The sequence below is a fragment of the Poecilia mexicana genome, unplaced genomic scaffold (genome assembly GCF_051168715.1).
Source record: "Poecilia mexicana isolate PSO_F unplaced genomic scaffold, ASM5116871v1 scaffold_2, whole genome shotgun sequence".
Taxonomy (NCBI): Eukaryota; Metazoa; Chordata; class Actinopteri; order Cyprinodontiformes; family Poeciliidae; genus Poecilia; species Poecilia mexicana.
Genome location: NW_028263371.1, coordinates 16,802,368 through 16,825,370, shown reverse-complemented (window position 1 = coordinate 16,825,370; position 23,003 = coordinate 16,802,368). Strand labels below are relative to the sequence as shown.

Here is a 23,003-nt window from a genome sequence, read left to right as displayed (position 1 = left end):
TTGAAAAAAACTGGAGTTGATTTGTTAAAACTACAATCAAATTAAGTTTATCCAGGGAAAAATTCTAAGTTTAAGTTGATTGTTTAGCTGAAAAAGTGCAACTGTCACTGTTTTCTATGTTTTCTGTCAGTTTGAACAAAGAAACGAACAGAAAGCAGAAGTCAGGAACACTTTGTATCCAACTAATGTTACTTAATCAGCTGATTTAATGAAAACTAAAAAAATATTTGAAGCCTGTTTGCATACTTCAGAAGTAAAGAGAATTAATTAGGTTTACAGTATTTAAGTTTTTATCATTAAAACTTATTCAAAATGATCAAGTTAGTCAAGCAGTATCAACTTAAGATGAACAGAAACAACATTTTTAAGTTTTGGAAACTTTTTTTAGATATATGTTTTTTAAAGTCCACTTATTACGTTTTACAGTGTCCAGCTCTAGAATGGATTAGATCAGGTCAGCATCTGCATTGCAGATGAACACTTATTAATAATAAAAGTGCAAATTTCATACTTTTATTATTAATATTAAGAGTGAAATTTCACAGACAAAATCTAAAAATTATTTTAAAAAATGAAAACCTTGGATACACTAAATTATTTCTCATTTATTTACCAGATTTCTTAATTCATTCAAATTCAGTAGTAAATAGAACCGTAAACATCTGAGCACATTGGATGAATTCAGCAAATATATGAATAACAAAACTGTGTTTTTAAACATGAAAATTTGGACTTCACGTTTAATTTGAGCAGAAGAAGAAATTAAAAAAGAACTGTAAGTTCTCAAAGTGATTTGAAGTTGAACTTTTTTTTTTTTTTTTTTTTGCTTCCCACGGCAAAAAGTTGAGACAGCACAGCTGTGAAAGGAGGATAGTTCTCCTGTTTTTATGGTTTTTGGAATCAACTCAAAGATTTTCGATCTTTCCGCCATCAATCTTTGACTGAAAAAAAAAAAAACTTGATAAGAGAAGACTTTGGGCCTGGCAAATCTTATCTGATCAGGAGTGAAGTTCACGTCCTGTTCACCCCGCAGACCCACGGACACCTCCCTGAATTAATCCTCCTTCCCCGGCGCCGCTTTACTATGTGTGGGCGGAGCCAGGTGGGAGTGGGCCTGTTTAATACAGATGCGCTCCTCGGTGTGCAGCCCTGCGTTCAGCGGCGATCGGACGGTTCGGTTCGGAGCGGAGCAGAGCGGCAGACGGGAACCATGACTGCACCCAGCAACAACTACGACGTTGTGGTGATCGGAGCGGGGATATCAGGTAGGAGCGACTTGCAGGGATGATTATTGATTCTGGGGAGACTTGAGTCCGGGCGCTGTGGGCGGGGTGGCCGGCGCAACTGTTGCACAAGAGCCGCTGGATCACCGCTGGGGGAGGAAACGGACACAGAGCGATCCGCTTCTCCTTATTCCGGTTTCCATCCACGTATCTCCCCCCCCTTCCCTCCGCTGCTTTACTGCGGGTTAAGTAACGGCTAATCAGCCGCAGCGGACTTTGTATTACATAAGAGGAAGAGGAGGGCTGCTGGAGGAGGGAAGGGTGGGCATAAATCATTCCTGGTTCCATCAGGGAGGCTGAGCAGCTGTTCGTTTCACCGCTGCTGCTTGTTGTTGTTGTTGGTGGTGATGGTGGCCACCTTCTGTCAGAGGAAGCATGGAGGAAGCTCGGTCATGGAGAGAGAGAGAGAGAGAGAGAGAGAGAGAGAGAGAGAGAGAGAGAGAGAGAGAGAGAGAGAGAGAGAGAGGCCAAGTAGTTCCAGGAATCTCCCCGAACAGATGTTGCTTCATGGGGGGAGGCTGCTCTGGCTCCACGGCGACACAAACTGAAATCACGGTGATGTGATTAGCCTGGAGCAGAACACGACTCAAGTCTGCTGCCGTAACTATAGTTACTACAACTTTCCGAGGTGTGCCTACACTTTTAAACCCACGTTTTTTTTTAATTAAAATGAATGCTCTTGTTTTCTTCTCTTCTTTCTCTCCATCCTCACAGCCAGTCGTCTATTATGTACTATTTGCGACACATTGAGGCGCCGGGCTAGAGAATCATTTTCCCGCTACAGCACCGCCGCTTACAGCTGAATGGACGTTAACTTTGTGTTAAGTAAGTTTAAGAAATACAGCAGTAGAAGCACTTGTAAAAAAACACAACCTTTTATTTGTAAATTATATTCTTTTTGGGTAACAACTGGGCCATTAATCAGACTTATCAGATAACAGCACTATGTTGAGTGAAGACAGTACAGCTCAAGTATCACTGCTATTCATGATCAAGTTAAGCAAATGATTACTGTCTGAATGACAAAATGAAGTTGTAACCTCGAGAAAACCATCAGGAAAAAAGTATACAAGGAAATTGTCCGCTCCAGGCTTCTGTAACAACCACTTTTCTCTATTATTTCTCTCACATTATCCAGTTTTCATTACAAATGAGTGCTGAACTTTGTCAATATTTCACTAATGTTGAAAAAAGACAATTTTGCGACGGCGATTTTTCCATTAAATAAGAAACACAATTAAAATCACACGTGAAGAAGTTTGTTCGCAATAAGTCATTTAAAAACGCGCCTCGTTTGATATTTGCGAAATATCAAATTAAACAATGATCAATGGTCAATGGAAATTCAACTATTACTAAGTTACCATTTCTTCGTAGCTGTAATTTCTAATGTTCATATACATATTTATATAGTACATTTCTGTCGTAGTACACATCTTAAACTTCATTCGTAATGGTCTTAAAAGTCTTAAATTTGAGTTGGTTAAACTTGCAGAAAACCTGGTTTAGTTGCCTTAGTCCTGACAGCAGTGCACAGCAACAGGTGGGGGAGGGCGAGCTCACTGCGCCTCATTAGTACTCCTGTAAACCACAGCAGTGGTAGGACATTACTTTATGACACTTGTGTTCATTGATGGCCACGCCGTTCTGAACAGTGCGTACTCCCCTAAGCCCCTTCGCCCCCAGTGACCACTGCCCCCTCCGTCAGTCTGGCAGATCTATCGGACGGCCGGGAAGAATTTAGGTCAGTGTCAGGTCAAATACCAGTCAAACGGTGAAAACAGCTCCTGCCAGAGGAAACGTTCATTCACCAACACAACGAGGCTCTGATGTTCCCCATCAGGCCGCCGTAATCACGCCGTTTGTTTCACCGTTGACCTTCTAACATCTTCCGATGAGGACCACAAGTAACAATCAGTGTCCAAGCAGAGGACACGTCCCTGTCCTCTCCTCATTCGCGCTTCCTCCCTCGCCTTCCCTGGGTTTGCTCTCGACGCTTTCAGAGGAAACACTCAATGTGTGTGGCAGGCTGTTGTCAAACCCGGCAAGCCGAGGGCACGCCGAGGAAGAAGAGACGCAGAAATGATGAGGAAGAGGAGGGAAGCTCTTCCCCTCGTTTTTATCCCCCCTCAGCAGCTGCTGGTGACGGTAACTTAATGAGGTAAACACAGGAAGGGGCAGGAGGAGGAGGAGCCAAGAGTTTGGGGAATGAAGAAAGGGAAATGAGTTTGAAAACAGGGAAGTCGACGGTCAGGGATGAGAAAACGGAAAGATGAAGGGAAGTGGTTTTAAAGTAAACCACCGATGAGGCGATTCTCACAAAGTTATTCCTAACAATCCACGAAGGGGAGGATTTGTGGAATGTGTCGACTGATGAACTCGTCCAGAATTGGACGTGCCTAGCCAGGAACAGAGCATTGTTCTGAGTACAGAGAGCAGGAAGTGCTTGTGTTTACACATTCATAAGGACACAATGTATGGTTTATTAGCCTAAACTCTGAACGTGATTCTGATCAAAGTACATTCCTCCATCTAAGGCTTAGAGATCAAAAGCACCAACGTGCAACCTTGTTGCATGGCGCAAATATGTGGACTCAAATTCAATCCATGTTCTAATACAAACGTTGACTCAATCCTTGGCTAACATTAACCAACTGTCATATTGACATAAGTGATCCTCGTAAGAAATAAAATCAAATTTCCTCTTTTCTTGCTGGTAAATATGTGAAAAAAGTGTTTCTGTTGCACAAATACAGCTGATAAACCACCACAAGTTGGAGCAAACGTTTTTTTTTTTTTTTTTTTTTTTGCTGTGTTTCCATTAAGCAGTTATTTTCGTAATTCCAAGCTGTACTATTTTAAAGTCATGTGATATTATAGAGATGGAACTGCACATAAAAACGACCCTTTATTAACCATTCAGACTACCGACGTATAAAAGACACAATCAGGTGACAGAAATACTCCAAATAGTTTGGATGTATTTTTTCTTTCTTTCCTTCTTATGGAAAGTTTGTTTACATCTTAGAAGGGAGATGAACAGCCCATGTTTGACCTGTCTTGCTTTTGTATTTCACACACAGGTTTCTGATACATTTCTGTCCTCAAGAAAAAGACATAAAGCTCCATATATCTCACAAACGGGATATTAACATCCATGGAAAAACCTTAGGATGACCTTGTATTGTAGCAGAATGTACAGTGGCCACCAAGAAAGACTTTCGGTATTCAAATATGCTGCATGAACTGATCAGTACGTTATTGTGCGGTAATGCTAAAGTATTGAGAGGTAATGACGCAAAAGAAACATTTTACCTCATGTCCGCTAAGGGGCTTCATACAGTTTTAAAAATGCCTGTCATCATTAAATCTACATATCAATCAAGAGTTGAAATTAAAACAAGGAAGTCTAGAGTGGAAAAGTCTAGAATTGTCACCCCCCCCAAAAAAAAAAAAACAATTGAAGAAACGTTTGCATTTAAATAATGTCAATATGAAAAGGCAAAAGAAACAAAAAAACAAAACAAAATAAATCTGACGTTTATGTCAGAAAAAAATAAGAATACATTTTTAGGCCCCCCCTACCATTATTAGAACAATGGTTCAGTCCAAAGTGTAGGCGGAGCAACAGCCGCTGAACCACAGGCTGGTCTGAGGCCTGACGTGAGGAGCTAGCTGTTAGCTGTAGCTCTGCATCACAAATACCACCCCCACCCCGGTAAGTAAATACTTACAGCAAAAGACGTAAACATTTTATTTACTTTCACTGCTCAGTGGGAAGAAACACAGGAACAATAAAAATCAGACTGCAGTTTATTTCATTACTTTGGCTGAATCTTGATAAGCTGCCTCATTAGCAAAACTGCTACACTGTTTTCATAGACTTAAGCTTTCTTGTTAAAGGTAGCAAACATCTCATTCATATTTAAGTCTTTAAGTTTTAGTTAATTAGAAGAGTTTGAGACGGGAGGGCAGCTGAGGAGTGGCCCACAGCTCCGTGATAATAAGCTCTGTGTGTGGGAGCCGAGAACAGATAGAAATTTACAAAAAGTTATGCCTTTATTTCTCATTGTCTTCAATATAGAGCGTTTAAAACCACAAAATAAAATCTGAATATTTTTCTATATAAACCCTTTAAGTGTTACGTTTAAATTATGATACTTCCCAGATATTAATTTCTATCTACTTATTTGTTCTCAGTCATCCAGGGCATGCCAAAACTAAAAAAAAGGCTTAAAAATAAAGCAACTTAACAAGTTATCATTTAAATAAGCCATAACTTGTATTGGGAGCCATTTCAATAAATCAATGTTTATGAGGAATTTTATTTAGAGGAGTTACTCATCAAAGCTTTTGTATTTAGAACCTTAAATTTTTTTAAAGGTGTAGCAGAGATTAGATCAGTGAGACTGAACAAAACTCCTATTTAAGCAACATTTGAGCTTTAGTTTTACTTCTCTGCAGGCTGCTTACTGAGAATAAAACATGTTTTATGTGCTTACTAGTCATTTTTGGTCCTGCAGCTTGAATGTGGTTTAAAAACTTTTTAAACCACATTTTATGTTACATTTAACTGCAACTTTGCAGACCCCCCCACCCCCCCAAAATTACTCTTAAGAAATGTTCCTGTCTATGGTACCCCCCCCCCACCCCCCCAATAATGAGATGGGATTTACGCCCTTGCTCAGAGGTATTTCAGCGGAGAGCGGTTCAGTTTGAGGGTCTGCTTTTCTCTCGTGTTTGAATGCCGTTGAATAATCCAGAACTTGATTCTGGTGAGTCACTGCTTGTCAAGGAGGCGCCAGCGTTAGGGCTTCTGAAAAAACAAAATGCACAGGATCAGTCCGTCAGTTTACTTACCAGCCTGAGTAAAAAGACCTTCCTGCGTAACGTGTCTGAATCTGAATACACCATAAATCCAGTGTAGTTTACTTTGCAGAAAGCTTTTCGGCTCATGTCTTGATCATAGTGATAAGTGAGATTTTTCCGTATTTAAAAACAAGTTTGTGACTACAGCACGCAGCTCTGATCCTAACCAGAAGTCAACAGGTTTGTTATGCCATAAATCCTATTGTTTGCAGGCCATAAATAACAGCGATAACAGTAAATAACTGAAATCTGGATTGTTCATACTGTTCAAGTATTTCAGCGTGACCTTCACTGTTTTAGTGCGACTGATGAATTTGGGTCCTAAGGACAAAAACACTCAAACAGGGATTTTCCTCCTAAAAATTTTAGCGTACCTCCCAAAGGGTTTTACTTGCGTGCTCTGGCGACCCCTATGAGCATTTTCCTGGAGCTCCGTTGCCTCAGAGTGTCTAATGTAATATACTGAATGTGGTTTTTACACTCCAACAGCAGGTCAGGCCGCCGCCTCACATTGCTATTTTCAAGGAGGTTTTATATCACTCTCCAAAGCCGTCCGCTCTGAAGGTTTTAGTGTTTTTTGTTTTTTTTATGCAGTTCACATTTTTCAGGCTAAGGTGCCATAATACCTTATCGCTCATTCAGCAAAGCAAACTTACATTTTTCTGACAACCTGTCTAAATATCGTCAACGTGGTTCCAGAACCACATCACTACTTTCTGCTTCCAGCTGTGCAAACAGCAGAACATTTTATTAGAGCTGCCAGTTATAGTCATTGTGCGCGCGCGCGTATGTGTGTGTGTGTGTGTTTGTGTGTGTGTGTGTGTTTTTCCATTTCTAATTATGTGTATTCACGTTCCTCCATGTTTTTCTTGGGTGTGTGTGGCCAGTAAAGCCATGAAGTGTGTGGTCATAACCTCAGCCCTGTTAATCTTCTGAATCATAACACTGATTACATGAAGACATGGAGCTAATGGATGTTTGTACAACTGGAAGTTTCTCGTCTGTGTGTGTGTGTGTGCGTGCGCGCGCGTGTGTGTGTGCGTGTGCGAGCGCGTGTGTGTGTTTCCAGCAGCACATCTGAAGGAGGTGCTCTAGGCTGGAACTGTCAAACTCTTTGAAAAATGATCAAGCTGAATTCACAATCGTTCTATTAAATGCGTATGTTTTACATTTGTAGTTCTATTTTAGGGTTTTACAACAATGAAAATTCAACTTTGACAACAACTAGATCCATCTGACTTCTTACAGAGCAAAGGCACACGCTGTTAAGATGCTAAGATACTGCTAAAGACTCAAATTCAAAAGTACTTTATTAATCCCAAAGGGAAATTAAATGCTGTTGTAACTCATTCATTTAGATTCTTCAAACAGTTATTGAAGATGGTGCTGGCTGTTGGCAGAAAAGATGTCTGCAGCAGTCTGTGCGGCACTAAATCTGAAGAAGCCTCTCACTGAAGATGCTATCCCTTCCCAATACAGCATCGTGAAGAGGACGGTCAGGGTTGTCCATGATTTTCTTGATCTTATGAAGAATCCTTCTTTGCATCATCATCTCCAGAGGTTTTACAGTCGTCCCCTATATGAAACAAAGTTTATTAACCTAAGAATTTAAGGTGTGGCGATAAACTGGCAGACCGATCAGTCGGCCCAGATTTTCATTTTCAGGTAATCAGCAATACTCTCATGTGAACAGCTATCTTATCTACCGCCACAGGTCTGAAATTCAGGCGCACTGTGTTTCTGTTGGCCATATAATCACGCAAATTGAAATTACAAAAATGAATTTGCTTAATGGGAATACGCTAATTTAGAAAAAAACACATTTTATTTATATACATGTATTCAAATTTTTTTTTTTTTTGGAAAAGTCTGCAGTAGGATGAGGTGATTTTTTTGGCTGTATTGAAATTTGTGTATTTAGCGAAACTGTGATGGAAATTTATTTATTTTTTGCTTTACACCAGTCATGATCAACAACCGGTTGTTGCTACTGGCCAAAACGATGAAGAAGTCAACAGGAAGTGGTAGCAGGTTGATGGTGCAGCATGTTGTTCTTCACGATTTATTGCGTGAACAAACTAATTTACGTGTTTTCTTATTTAATGGAAACAAGTATCAGTGAAATTAGGAATCGGCAGGTCAAGCTTTTTAAAGATCGGTGATTGGCCAGAAAACTGCTATCGGTGCACTGCTAGCAGTTTGTGTTTAGCATGAAAATCAAAATCAGTTGAATCAAACAGGTGAGTTTATTGAAAATGTAGATTTTCGAACCAAACTGCAGTAAGTCTAATTTTATTTAAATTGATGAAAATAACTCACCGATATATTTGATATAATATTTGACCGAAATCGTAAAGATGCACCGTAGAGGGCCTGAAGAGCCACATGGGGCCGCAGGTTGCAGACTCCCTGGTCTGGGTCTCTAAATGTTCTGGTTAATACTTTGAAAAGGTCAAGTCGTCTGTTTGGTTTCTTGGTGACTGACGGTGTTTCGCCTCATTTCGCTGCTGTTAGACGGCTGCGGAAAGCTTCTGCTGCTGGGGAACACGAGATGGACCTAATGTGATTGCTCTGCGCTTTGTAAATGCCTCCCCCAGCGTAGATCGATACGGAGCCTGTCGGGGGCCCGATTCGAGTGGCAGGCTTGTCAGTCAGCCCCTGTTGGATCTCTCTTGTTTGTGCCTTCGTGTAAATAACACCCTGATCCAGACGAGACAGGCTCGCATTAAGGAGGGAACATGCAGACGTCTTTAACCAGAGAGACACTAGTTTGATTTTTAGCTCCACAGAGCTGGAAGACAACATGCTGACAGCTGTATAAAACACTGTGGCCTGCTTTAGAGGCCACTTTACTTTTTGCTTTTTACTTTTTTTTAATCACCTTTAAACGTCTCATATCATCAACCTATTAGATATATATAACCCATGTAAATCCATATTCCAGTTCACAAATGATGATTTCAGTTCCTAAGGGAAAGAGTTATCCAAACCAACCTGGCTTCTATGTAATTGTCGTGTGACATGCGTCATAATTCTGCATCAGAAGAAGCCAGACGCGGTGAATCCAATGTCTGAAAATTATGATCATGTACTTATAAAAGAAGTGCATCAGTGAAGCGCATCACATCCCAGTCCCACCACTCTGAGCTCTGACTGCACATCCAGACAGCCTACAGTCAACGCTCCACAAAAGACCGTCTCTGTTAGCTGTGCTTTGTTTTGTTTTTTTTTTGTTTCCTTCGTCTTATGATCTTGTGATGATTCATCGCTGAATAAACTTAAGATCAAAACGTAATCGGCTCCATCCATTATTACGTCTATAAAACTGTTTGCTGCTGCTTGACGTCGTCGTTCTTCATCTGTGCATGTGGGTCGCCGTTCACACTGAAGTCTGACTGCGGTCCGGTTTAATTAGTAACATCAACGACCATGTAAAAAAAATAAAAAAATAAAAAATTACATTTTAGGACAAAAAACTGGAAGTCTAAAAGGTGCACGTCTTTCATGAAGTTTGATTTTTGTCTACAAAAAATTCCCAATTTCACATTAATATGTGATGTTGTCTAATTGAAATGGAGCTTTGTGCTGTGTTTGAGTTTGGAACGTTCCCATTGATGCCAACTTTGCCTTTTTCTTACTGACTATAAATTTCTATTGGTGCTCTCTCAAATTTTGTTTAGTAGAATCAGAGCTATCAGTGAAAAATTAGAGCAGCTTAGACATATTTTACACATTCTACTGTGTTCCTGTATCAAAACCTGCCTTCACTGGGTTTGAAACTTTGGTATTGAGACGTATTGAGACGACCCCAATTCTGCTTTTAATGCACACGTTTTGCACTCCTGAACCGGTCTGCAGGTGTAACTGCGTACAGTTTGCACACTCGTGATAAAAGCCAGACCAGAAGGTCCCCGGTCGCCTCACGTTTTCTGTCCCTGAAGAAAGCTGATGTGATTTAGACGCCCTGGGGGGACAGAAGCTGTGAGAGCGAAGAGACGAGTGAGCAGCAGCAAGGAGATAACACCACGTACAGGAAATGGCCCTTCAAGGACAGTAGGGCTGGAATAGTCACATGATCACAGACCGAGCCGGGAGAAGATCCAACAGGCTCAGATAAACAAGTCCTGCAGGAATGCTTGTGTTTACACGAGCTCTAACAGAAACGTCTTTGGCAGGGAGATTCTTTGTGTAAATAACCGTTAAACTGAACTAAATCACCTCCGACTGTAAGAACTGTACGTCCACTCATGAGGATATTGTTTTATATAGTTTGACTCGTCATATTCACACTAGCCTGTCTTTGAAAAATGTGGACAAAAATGGAGTGGTGTCAGATTTTAGTGGTAGGATTTTGTCTTTGTAAAAGACCACAAGCCATTTCACCCACTAGTGTTAGACTCTCGCGTTTGTTTTGGTTGTGTTTACCCAGAATGCCCTGCTTTTGGAACAGTGCTTGACGTACACAAACGCTTTCGAACCTTGCCAGAGTTCACTTCACCCGAACAGAGACGTGGGTTTTCAGACGGACCAGAGTCCGCTTTTTTTGGTCCGCATCAGAGTTCGATTGCGCGTTTGCTCCTCTCGAGTGGACCAAACTTTCTAAGGCAAATGAGTTGGATTAAGTCTGACTAAATAGGACTGGTGTCACACTTAATCTCAGTTCAAAGTTGTTACTCCAAAGCGGGAATGTGGTTCAGCGTGACGGACACACCACTTATCCTTCTTAAGTATGCAGCCTCGGCTCTGCGTTTCAAGGAGTCTGCATCTGTTTGATGAATGTCAGCGTCCACATCTTTATATCATCCATCATGTCCCGAGGTGCAGAGAGCCTGGAACAGCAGGGCTCAGAGGGAGGGAGAGAGAGAGGACTGCTTTCCCTCTCCTCACAGTCTCCACCATCGACAGGCTGACCTTTTCTGTCCGTTTAGGAATTCACTATAAACAAACGACAGATCCTACGCAAACTTGAAAACAGACACACATTAGCTGCCTTTTCTGTCCAAAAATAAAACAAAAACCATAAAGTATGACTGATTAGTGTACCCAGTGAGTAACAGAAAGCGATACATCATCATGTACCATCCATCAGGCTCTTCCTGTTTCTCATTTCATGGTTATTACCTCTCCCTTGCTAGAAGCATGAAAGTCCTGACTTTCATGGGTTGTTTTTTTATTCCCAGCTCTGTATGCTGATATGAACTTCACGTTGAATTGATCAGATATGATTCGCATTTCACATCAACCATGTTGAAACCAGACGTTTACGTATACTGAATAAACACAAACACCTTTTTTCTCCTTCTGAAGGTACATCAGGCCAAACTTCTCTTGTTTCAATTGCTAAATCCCACAATAACAAGAGAAAGAAATTGTCAGATTTATTTAATGTTTTCTCTTGGAAAACAAAGTGGCTTTGGAAGCCTCTGATAGGCTAACTGGCACATTTCAGTTAACTGGAGGCTCATCTTTGGATATTTTTAAGAACAGTCGTTCTCCACTGCAAATAGAGAAGTGTTGAGGTGAACGAGGCAGCTGTTAATCCTAATTCAGTGTTTGGAAGCATAGCCAAGACAAACTGAACAGCTTCGTTGAAACTAGCTAAACCTGCTGAAACTAGCTAGGTAGCTAGAATAAAATTCTAAACTGCAGAGAATCAATGTTTACAACTTCTCCATCTGTTTGCTGATTGGCCTGGTTGAAATTCTGCTGGAGGAATCCAAGTCAATGGGAGAAAACCCAGACTGAGCCGTGAGAGGAAATGAGAATCTAGCGGAATTGGTTAGGAAGGTGATTTCCACGCTAACGGATCGCTGCAGTCCCTGGGGAGTTCAAAACATGGACACTTCCGGTTTTAACTCAGATATTCACCACAGGAGCAGGTTAAAGCTGGTTTATACAACCAGTTAGATTTAGAGAGGTTGCTAAGGAAACGGTCAAAAACAAAAAACCTAGCAAGCTTTACATTCTTACATATGACCTTATTGAGTGAGACATTGACTGCTGTGTAAGTTATAGACAGACCATGTATGTACAACACAGGTTTAGAGATGTTTATTAGATCACTTTTCTGTTTTTAAATAGAAAAATGACAAATTCCTTATGGATTCTACTAATATGTTCATTTACTCTTAAATTTCATGAGTGTGGGAAAATAAAATATATTTCTATGCTTTTCTATTGTCTGTTCATTCAGTAATGGAGTTGAACATAAAAAGTTTTCATCCTAGTTCAGTTAAAGTAGTGATTTATTCTTGTATATAAGAATAAATCATATATATATATATATATATATATATATATATATATCTTTTTTATCAACTAAAAAGGAAAAAATAAGAGGACGCCTCGCTAATGGAAAACCATCTCTGTGATCTGAGCATTATCCCAACAGGACGTTGGGTTTTAGCAGTGATAGCTGTAGGCATAAACAAGAGATGCAGACAGAGCCTCTTTGTTTTCCAAGACAGATGCTGCCCTTTTGAGCCGCGCACAGGTAATAGCATCGATTTAACGGCAGAAGATTTGTGAGCCGTCTCTGGTCCGGCCTGATGCTCTCTCATAAGCTCGGCTCAACGGGGGGAGTTCAGACAGATAGGCAGGCAGGCAGGGCTGAGGCCGGATAAAACACTACAAACTGGACTTAAACTGGTTTAAACCCCGCTGGTCTCAACAGGCTTAGTGGGACTCAGGAGGAGCAAGTTGTGGGAAGACTTGGGGGTTAGCAAAGATGTTGAGGAAAGAAGAGAATTTAGGCCAAAGGACAGGAAAATATTTACACAGATGTGGTAACCTGGTGAGAGAGGAGCGGTGGGATAGTTTGTGAGCTGCTCTGTGTGTCTGGACCAAAAACTGGTTCGAATCTTAGAAGGAAGATGTTTTATTTCCTTGCTGTACTGAAAATAAGACACAATAAAATGACTAAGGCCATTTAATATTGTTGTCAACAGAGTGCTTGCAGGAAAAATAAAGTTTCAATTGAGATCACAGCAAAATCTTACCAAAGTATCTTTGGTCTAGTTTCTAGTACAAATATAGTACATTTGAAATGAGACAAAACTAACATACAAGTAAATTTTCAGCAAGAAATATGAGCTTGTTTTAAGTCAATAATTTCGAAAAAGCAGTGATGGTTGTGAAGTCTAATGGCTACTGGGAGGAAGGATCTGCATTAACGCTCATTTGTGCACCTAGGATTCTCTGTCTAACACTGAGGCTTTGCTAACCAGAGATCTGTCTCCCAGCACCAGCACCGGGTCAGACAGTCCATGACTGAAAGTGAAGCCGAGTCGTTTGCGCTGGTCTGTGTGTCTCACATGATCAGCACATTAGCTGCCTTGTGATTTATTGCTAAGAAGTTTCCCGAGCCCTGCGGCGGTGTTTGTTTTCAACTCTCTCCACTCATCTGTGGTTATCAAAAGTAAAGAAAAAAATTTAAAAAACATACAAATGAACATATTTTAACCACTTACATCTCTCTCCTTCGTGTGTTTTTCTGTGTTTTTCAGGTTTGAGCGCTGCAAAGCTGCTAAAAGCGAGCGGTCTGAATCCTATAGTGCTGGAGGCCAGGGATCGAGTCGGCGGCCGTACCTTTACTGTCCGGGTACGACTGACATGGTCAGCTGTTTGGTACAGCAGGAATGTGCTTCTAAAATAAAGCCTTAAAGGGGCGGTGTTATGTAAAATTGACTTTTTTGAGCTTCATGTCATGTTATAATGTTATTCCTGTTATTATAATGTTCTATAATCAATGTATTTATCAATGTACATGTATGATGTACATGTAATTACATGTACAAGGCCAGGAGTGTGGCCTTGATTGTTTTTCCACAAATGTTTGAAGAATCCTTTAATCTCCCATGGCAACTGTACAAAACACCTGGATGGACCTAGCCTCACCTCTTGCAGTTTCCCAGCTACTGAGATCCACCTCACAGAGCAGCCCTCACCTAAAACTCCCCCACCCAGCTCCTTCAGACTAGCCAGCAGCAATTAGCAAACACCTGGTGGAACTGCGCGTTTGCTGAGCTCATTATACTAACTAATTCTCAGAGCAACGCTGGTATAAATGTTGTTTAAGGGTTAATAGAGGAGCCACGTTGTCATGACTTCCTGAAGGCGGAGTTTCAGAAAGAGCAGGAGCTTCTTAAAGAGACAGAGGCCCAATTTCAAGGCATTAAAACACAGAGTCAAATTTCTTTTACCTGAACATTCATTGTATTTGTGAAAAGACGGGGAAAGAATTTTTGGTTCCAGTTTATTTGAAGCGGTGTGCATAAGACTGACACGACACATATAAACATGAAGCAGTCTTCATGAATGTTTACGACTGTCATGAAGACTCATTCAGTAAATAATGACACTTCACTCAAAGTTGACACTTTCAATGGACTTTTTCTACAAACAAAAGCATGGACTCATATTTTCTGAAAATGTTGAACTCTTGTTTTGTTCTGGTGCTTACAGTATTTTGTTCTGTTTGATCTCATGAAATAATCGTTACATATGTTTTGCTTATATAGCAGACTAAGCCCTGTTTTATACAACGTAACTCTGACCTCTTTTTGGCACTTGATCTGTTTCCCTCTGTTGCTTCCAGAACAAGGAGACAAAGTGGGTAGACCTCGGTGGGGCCTACATCGGACCGACTCAGAACCGCATCCTACGGTTGGCTAAAGAGTACGGCATTAAGACCTACAAAGTCAACGAGCAGGAACACCTGGTGCATTATGTCAACGTGAGTCCCTCAGTTTCATTAACTGCCTCACTTTTTCTTTCTGATGAAACATTAACATGTTCCTGAGATGTTTTTCTCTTCATCTTCCCCATTTCTGCTGATGGTTTCCACTTAAAGCTGCAGATATCCTGAGAGATTATCCAGGATTTACAGACCCATTCAATAAATTTCATCACCATTATTGAAAAGTCCATTTATTTCAGGAACTTTATCACTAAGTGAAACACAAATTCTAGAGTAATTACACACAAACTGTTGTTTGAAATCCTTTATTAATGGTAATTATGATGATTTTCTGCTTGCTTAATGAAAACATGACATTTCAAATTAGACTATTACATCAGATCAGAAAAAAAACAGTTTAAAAACAGAAATGTGGGCTTAGTTAGAATGTTTGAAAAGTTATTTTCCAAAGGTTTGTTTATTCTGATGAATGAGACTCATATATTTTAGTTTATTGAACATGTCTGTTTCTTTTTGTGTGATTCAATAGTCGGTGACTGCAGTGAGCAGGCGAGCTGAATTAGAGTATAGATTTATGACCCAAATCGAAATGACATGTATGATGGTCGAGTCGGGCTCAGGCGTCTGTGGCGCGTTTTTTAATACAACCAGCACAGAGAATCATTTTCTCTCTGCTGGTTGTATTGTAGGCTAATACTATAAGAACGCACCATAAAACTTGTGTTCATCTACTTATCTAGTCTAAACAGAAGAGCAGGAAGCTCAAAGAGTAGTTAATTAGACTTAATTAGTTATGTTGGATCATGATTGGACACCATGTCCACAGCTTTTATCAGGGTGTATATTTTAGACCCAATCCAGTCTCTAAACTAAATCTTCACGTGTTTTTTAGTGTAAGTTTCATATTTTTTTTGTCAGAATTGTCTGGTGTAGAGCTAATCGCTTTCTTTTGTTTCCACTGTGAACAAAAAAGTCTGTTTTCTGTATTATCAGATGTGAGGCATGGACCTCAGTTTGTAAATGCAACAGTTTATAATATCTGTATTCCAACAAAGCGTGAGCTCGGCCTTTTTTCTTTAAAATACCAGAATGATGCGTCCATTTCTTTCCTAAACGATGGATAGTCAGCTGCATTCTTGCAGTCTCACAGACCTGAGATGTTGTGTTTATAACAATCAGGTTTTGTGTGAAGATTTGATAACCCTAAACCAGTTTTAGGGGTAGTAGTGGATCATTAACTTTTTATGTTAAGAGCACAAGTAAAGTCACATTGCAGTGTGGGAGAGAAGTCAGTGAAAAACAGGATTTAGCTATAATTACAGAGTTGACATTTTAAGCTGTCTTTAAGCTAGCAGTTACCACACTTAGCATGGCTACCATTAAAACTTTTGGTCCAGTTTTTAGAGCAGATATTTTTAGTGTGCTTGAAATAAGGCAAAACTAACTTTTCAGCAAGCTACAAGAGCCTGTTTTAAGTCAATAAATCCTTCATATTGATGAGAAAGCAGAGTACTTAACTTATAACATGGGGAAAATGTCTTGTTAGAAGTGACATAATCTGCCAGTGGAACCAGCACTTCCTATCAATATTAAGAAATTATTTACTTACAACAATCTTCTGTATCTTGATGAAAAGATATAGGAGCTACTTGAAGCTTTTCAGCTTAAGCTAGCTTTGTTTTTACCGTGGTGTTTTCACTAGAAACTGGACCAAAAATACTTGGTAAGATGTTGACAACAGCTAGCTCTGTGTTCTTCCCCTCTGTAACCGAAGAGTCTAAATTAGCATGTTGCTTTCACTGGCTTGAAAAAGATCAGATTTCCAAATTTCTGACCAGTTGGTCACCGTTCAGGGTCAGTTAAACTGAACATGGATTAGTATGGAAGACATTCAAATTTTGTTAATATAATTGTGACCTATAATCTCTACAGATTATATTCGATTGGGCTTCATCAGATCCTGGTTATTTTGCTTGGCACAGAGTTACTCCCTTAGCTTTATGTGCTACAATTCTTGTTGAAGTTGGCTAAAAGTTTGCAGGCACTTTCTCTTGATAATTTTTCAGTTGCACCCTGGGCTACATTATCCTGACTATTAGGGACAGGAGTGTTTAAAAACCAAACCATATTGTTTCAGCCAGCAGGACAGCCTTCCTCTCTTCTCCACCATTAGCGACCAGAGAAGCTAATCTTTGCCTAAGGGATTTCTGTAATGTAGTTTCGTAATTCTTTAAGTAAATGAAAGGCAAACAAAGAGATACCATTTTCCTTTGTTCTTTCTGTTCTCTGCCTTATATCTCGTTTGGGTGGGTGCACCACTTTCCCTGGCACAGCTGAGCTCCTCCACCTGATTAAATTAGCCTTCGCTGCCATATACTCTGATAGTCAGGTTGTAAAGCCGAGTAGTGCGGCTTGCAGCTCTCCTAGAGGAAATGGAGGATGTGTTTCAATCATAAGTGCAGGTGGACTTTGAGCTTTTGTCCTGAAGGTGTGGACACAATAGCGTGCAAATACACTTACAAAGCATTATCTGGAAAATTGTTCAAATGTCCACCACCGTACCGTTCAATTAAAGCCGTAGTAATCTAACAATTGAAGACACTGCGCTGCGTTCTATTATCTATTTTTGGCAAATCATTCATGAACACTTTCTCTTCTCTATTACTGTCTGTGTCACAAAGCAAATAGTACTGTTTACAGGGGCGGACGCTTATCGTATCGTTTATCATTTATCGTGATAAATTTCTTATAAGATTTTGATTTTGATCGTTGTCAGAAAACAAATTCCAATTATTGATATTTCAAAACTAAAACTGTTTGTATTGTCAGGGCTATTGTTCTAACTATTTTTTAGTTTTAAATTTTCAGGCTTGATATTTATTGTTTGATTGTCAATACAATTATTGATAAGTGATTGCTGTGGTATATTAGATACTGCTGTGGAAACTGCTAGACTAGCTAATTTAAACATTTGCTCTACTTTGATCTGTCAGAGCAGGTTTATAGGTCACCTTTTTGTCCTAACTGGACAACAACACAACAAATTCTGCAGGACATCTACATGTTAAGGTTGTCAAAGTCAAGCTAGCATCCTCCTCTCCCTCACTAAAATTTTTCACTAAAACTTCGTCGTGTGTTGTAATGTTGACAATTAGTAGCAAAACCCTATTTGTCTATATTTCTTCTCTATGTCATATCTTTCCATTGTACATTTAAGATTCAGCGTGTCATGTTGATATCTTGTTAGCTAAAACCAGTCATCATTGGTGAGTAGTTTTTTTTTCCCCCTCCAACAGGAAGCTGGCTGGTCGGATCTTGCGCGTGTGACGCCACACTGCAGCATGTCTATATTAGTGTTTCACGATTTTATAAAACAACCATTCAGCTTAAACACTGGTTGTGACTTTTCTATCCTTTCATCAAACTATAATAACTTCATCAGTTTATTAAACCTACAAATGCAAATGCACTTAAAATGCATCCTTGTTTTGAGTTTTTATTTCTATTATGTTGGAGTTTTGGCCTTAAGCCTCTATTTGTAATTAAGCTGCACCAGTTACATAATGACTGATTGCCAGTGAAGCCTGGTTTGGATCCACCGCTGTGTCAGTAGCTCTCATGTTCTATTGACCTACTTCAGCGGCCGTCTGTCATGTCACCAGTAAACACACAAGCGGCAGTCAGAAAAGAAACCTCACACTGACTGTTGTCGTCACGTGAGCTCCTGCGTCCCCTTGGCGACTATCTACTGGAAGATGTACGATCGGCGCAGCACTCACAGCTTCCTGGCTGGTTTCCATGGCAGCCATCCTCATCAAAAGCTGCTCAACAAGACGCCTCTGAGTGGATATTATTGTGTGTGTGAGTTTGGCTTTGTATTTGATACAGTGTAAGGACCATTTTTCTAACAACTACCGTGTTGTGGGGACCGACTGTTTTGCTCCTGATGCTGCTTTGGTTTAGGGTTAGGTTAGGGTTAGGCTATAGAAATGAATGGACGTCAATGCCATGTCCCGGTGAAGATAGAAAGAGCCTGTACGCATGTGTGTGTTTGTGCTTTAATTTGTTCGAGAACACAGATGTGTGAAGAGGGGTGGAATTAATTGGAATTGATCGAACAGCTGACTCTGCAGAAACCTGGGAGAATCTGATTGGTTGGATGTCCATGTTGAATATTGAACAGCAGCCTGTCACTGTCGGTGTAATGCTGTCCAATCTGAGCTATTCAGTTCTTGTAGAAACCAAACAGAAGTGAGTCAAGTAGACAGCCTTGAGGAACCCCATGTTTGATCTTTATTTGCTCAAACTTATAGAACCACAGAATCTTGTTTCTGTACCCAGATCGGTGTGAGATGATCCACTCTAGCAGATATGTCGGGTACAGATAGACAACACATATTTCAGCTTGGTAATAAAAGCTATCTTGGTAATCAGGACAAACACTTCATGGTGTTTTAGAAAAACAAGGTTTCCCTTCGGACGTTTATAAAAAGCCGTCATTCTTGGCCGCAGAGCGTTTTGAAGTTCCCTTTAGTTCAACTTATGGAATTGAAAACAAGGAATGTAAAGTTGTAAAGATTCCAACAAAGCTTGAATTTTGATTCGTACAGAAGCGCTTTAGAAAAAATAAAGCCAAAAAGATGGCGGCATCAGAACGTTTCCTATCGTCCTAATGTCGCTTTGTGAAGGAGCAGGAAGCATTCAGGCTGATGTTTACACCAGCATGACAGGATCTGGCTGTCATTTTTTCTGGTAAAACCGGGAGTTTGTAGTAATCTGGTAAGCCTTTGTGTAATTAGGGTTAGCTTTCAAGCAAGCCTCGAAGCTAATCAGCTTTTCTGTTGCAGATTCTAATCCTAAAGGCTAGAGCTGGTTTCCTCTATCAGCAAACTAGTGTCTAACGGGCAGTGCAGCTCCGCAATGGACTCACTATCAGAGATGGGGAAATACTCTCTGAATAAATACGCTGCTCCTTATCAGAGATTGGGAAAGAGCGCTGCTGCTCCCTCTGTACCGCGGAGAGTTCTGTTGGGTTGAGCAGCTTCTGCTCCTCTCTGGCTGTTGGTCCGTTTATGTTGAGAGAAGCGGCTGAAATCAAGCATGCTCATGTTTTGTAAGACCTTTTCATGTCTAGAGTAATTAATGGGAGTTTTACGGTGCATTCACTGTTTAATCCGCTTTAGTCGAACTCCAGTTCGTTTGCCGAGGAAGACTTGGTCTTGGAGTAAACTCTGGCACAGTGAGAGCTCCAAAAGCAGGCAGCGGATTCTAGCGCAGGGCATTCTGGGTAAATACAAATACAAAGCAAGCTAGCCAGTTTGAGCTAACAGGAGAAATACCTGCTGATCTTCAACCAATGGCAAAAGAGAAATCCTACAACCGCTACAGTTTGACGCCACTCCATTTTTGTTTACCTTTGGTGAAGAAGGAAGTTGTGCTCAGTGTCTTCTCCAATGGCTTTTCATGGCGTTTTCTTCAGTGGTTCTTGGTGCAGCGCCGCCACAGGCGAGGAGGGGAACTGGCCTCTCAAAGCGTTTGGTTGGTTTGTCTCTGCTGTGTGAGAGAGAACCAGCTGAAAATGAAACAACCCTTGTTGTTTTACTCCTAATTTATAACTCACTTCATGAACTGAAAAAAAAAAAGTTTTTTATCCATTGAAAAGAAACTATGATGCCAAATGGCTGTACACATGTTTGACTCGGACATAATCATGATGGTGTAATGGTAGATTTGAGTTGTGGGCTGTTGGATAATTCTAGCACCGGATCAGGACTCAGTAACTGAGCAGATGCTGTGATTAAATCCCAGTTAATGTGATGTTTGAGTGTCAGAGAGCCGCTCCATCCTGGAGAACCGCTTTCTGCTCTGACTGACCTGCAGCTCACTGATGTGGAAGGACGGCGGCCGTCCTCCTCCTCCCTCCGCTCTCCTGTCTTTCTATTCATTTGGCCAGCGTAACCATGGTGACAGATCACAGCACCGGGTAATATACATGCTGTTCCTCATCCTCTGCAGGTGTAACTTGAAAAAAAATATGACAATACCACTAAACATTTTGTGGATTTCAGCTGAAAGGAAAATTCACGTATTACATGGAGCCGTTGCACAAAGAATAATATCAGTTTATTTGAATCGTTTATTTCTGCCCATTTGAACCATCAGGGGTCTGCAGCCACAAGTGGCTCTTTAGGGCCCCTAGTGTTGACTCTTAGTGACTTTGACCAAAAACGATAAAGTATGAAACAGGTTTTAAAATGCAAGAATAATAATTAAGAGCTGTTGCAGTTTCTAATACCTATTATTTAGAGAAAGTTTTTTGCAGTATTTCTTTTATGCAGCAGCATATTGGAGCCAAAAATCTCTGAAGTGTTGAGATTAATCTCAGAAATTGTCCCGAAAAAAATAAAAAAAAAATAAAAAGACTTAAGCTGAACATTTGCTAGTTTTTTTTCCTCTAACAAATTTCCAACTTTTAAATCTCTGAAATTTCAGAGTTTTTTCTAGAAATTTTCTGAGATTGATCTCAAAATTTTCGATTTTTTTTTCTAGCAAATCTTTGACTTTTGAAACTCAAAAATGTTCTCGTTTTTTTCTCAAATTTCTGAGCTTGATCTCAAAGTCTGAGCTTTTTTTGGCAGAAATTTACCCCTCCATTTTTGTTCCATCTGCATTGGCCTAATCATATTTCATTTATTTTAGTCTTGCCTAAATAACTCCTGAGCTTTGTTTTTAATTCTTATTTGAAGAATTAAAGAAAATCTATGCATTCACTTTTATAGAAATGTTTGATTTTCAGAAAAGTTCTAGTTGTTTTTCTTTCATTTAAAAAAAGAAATCTTAAAGATATAGATTTTTTTTTTTAAAAATGGACAGACTGCACCGTGTGTGCTGTCAGAAGCTGCTCCATGGTTCTGCATGGAGGCCCAGCCTGAGGGTCGGCTCAGGAGGCCCAGGCTGCTGTTTCATACGACAAGTGAACCAAACCGACAACCTCATGTCCTTCAGTGGACATAAGTCCACACAATGAAAATACCCCGACGCTAAGCTTTTACTCACACACAACCTGCTATTCAACTAAAACACAAACACCTGTTTGACGGACAAACGTAAAGCAAGACAAGAAGACCTGCGTTAATCAGATGATGTAAATGTTAACGCCGTGAAACTGATTCTGTATGTAAGCAGCTTTTAGTTTCATTTCAACATTCAGCCGTCTTGAAATCATAAACATAACTGGACAAAATATCGGACAGCTTGGACGCGACAGAAACTGGACATTTAGATGAGACAGAAACTTCTTGCAAACGTTTTTATGGTGCTTGACTAGGAGACAAAAAATAAAAAAACTTAATGAATACAGTAAAATAGTTGCTTGGAAATAATAATTATAAGACATTTGTGTAATTTAAGTTTTTGTTTGTTTGTTTCGTTTTTGGAAAGGTTTTAAAAATGTTTAACTTTCACACTGGACCAAAAAGTCATAATCTCTGGTAGAATAAACATTTGGATGAAATAATTCATTTTTTGTTTTTTTTATTTTCCTGTTGGTTGGTCTTAAATTTTATTTCAAGTATCAATATAAAAAGTCTTTAAAAGACTTGAATTTAACTTGACTTAAGCTGGAAGAACTAAAGCTTAGCAAGTTAACTTCATATCTTTATATTTAAGAAAAACTAAAGAACAAGAATAATGTACTTTTAAAAATTGTCAACTCATGTGTAGTACACTTAATCAGCAAGAAAATGTTTGTACACTTTAAGTTTTGTATCATTATTCTGTTCTATGAAGTTTTAAGAATAGTTGTGAAAAAGAATTTGTTCACATTCAACACACCTGGTAAAATAAAAGTTAAATAAATCTAAAATAAAAACGAGGCTGTTGCACCTTTACATGTGTTTGCTCTGGGCTGCTGAAGGTGAATGCGTTCACGTCTAACTGAAGGTGATTTCTGGTCCACATGAAGCACAAAAACAGTGTTACAGAGAAATGTCTTATTGACCAGAGGGGAGTACTTTGAATTTATGACGTGCAACTGGTTTGGAGAAAAGAGATTCCAGAATCATAAAAGAGAAATGGCTGACTGAGTCTGGCACGGCGCCCTGGGCGCCCTTGGAAATGTGAAGGTTTATCCAAAGCAATCTGAGCTTTTAAAG

General features: G+C 39.9%; 1 protein-coding gene across 1 annotated transcript in view; it reads left to right on the top strand.

Moving 5' to 3' along the window:
• Positions 1 to 942: 942 nt before the first annotated feature.
• The window catches only part of maoa (monoamine oxidase a), a 37,290-nt gene continuing 15,229 nt past the window's right edge, over positions 943 to 23,003 (top strand). The window contains exons 1-3 of the mRNA XM_015006084.2: positions 943 to 1,265; positions 13,658 to 13,752; positions 14,749 to 14,886. Coding sequence (XP_014861570.2) covers positions 1,085 to 1,265; positions 13,658 to 13,752; positions 14,749 to 14,886 — 414 coding nt within the window. The 5' untranslated portion in view covers positions 943 to 1,084. The remainder of the gene's footprint in view (positions 1,266 to 13,657; positions 13,753 to 14,748; positions 14,887 to 23,003) is intronic.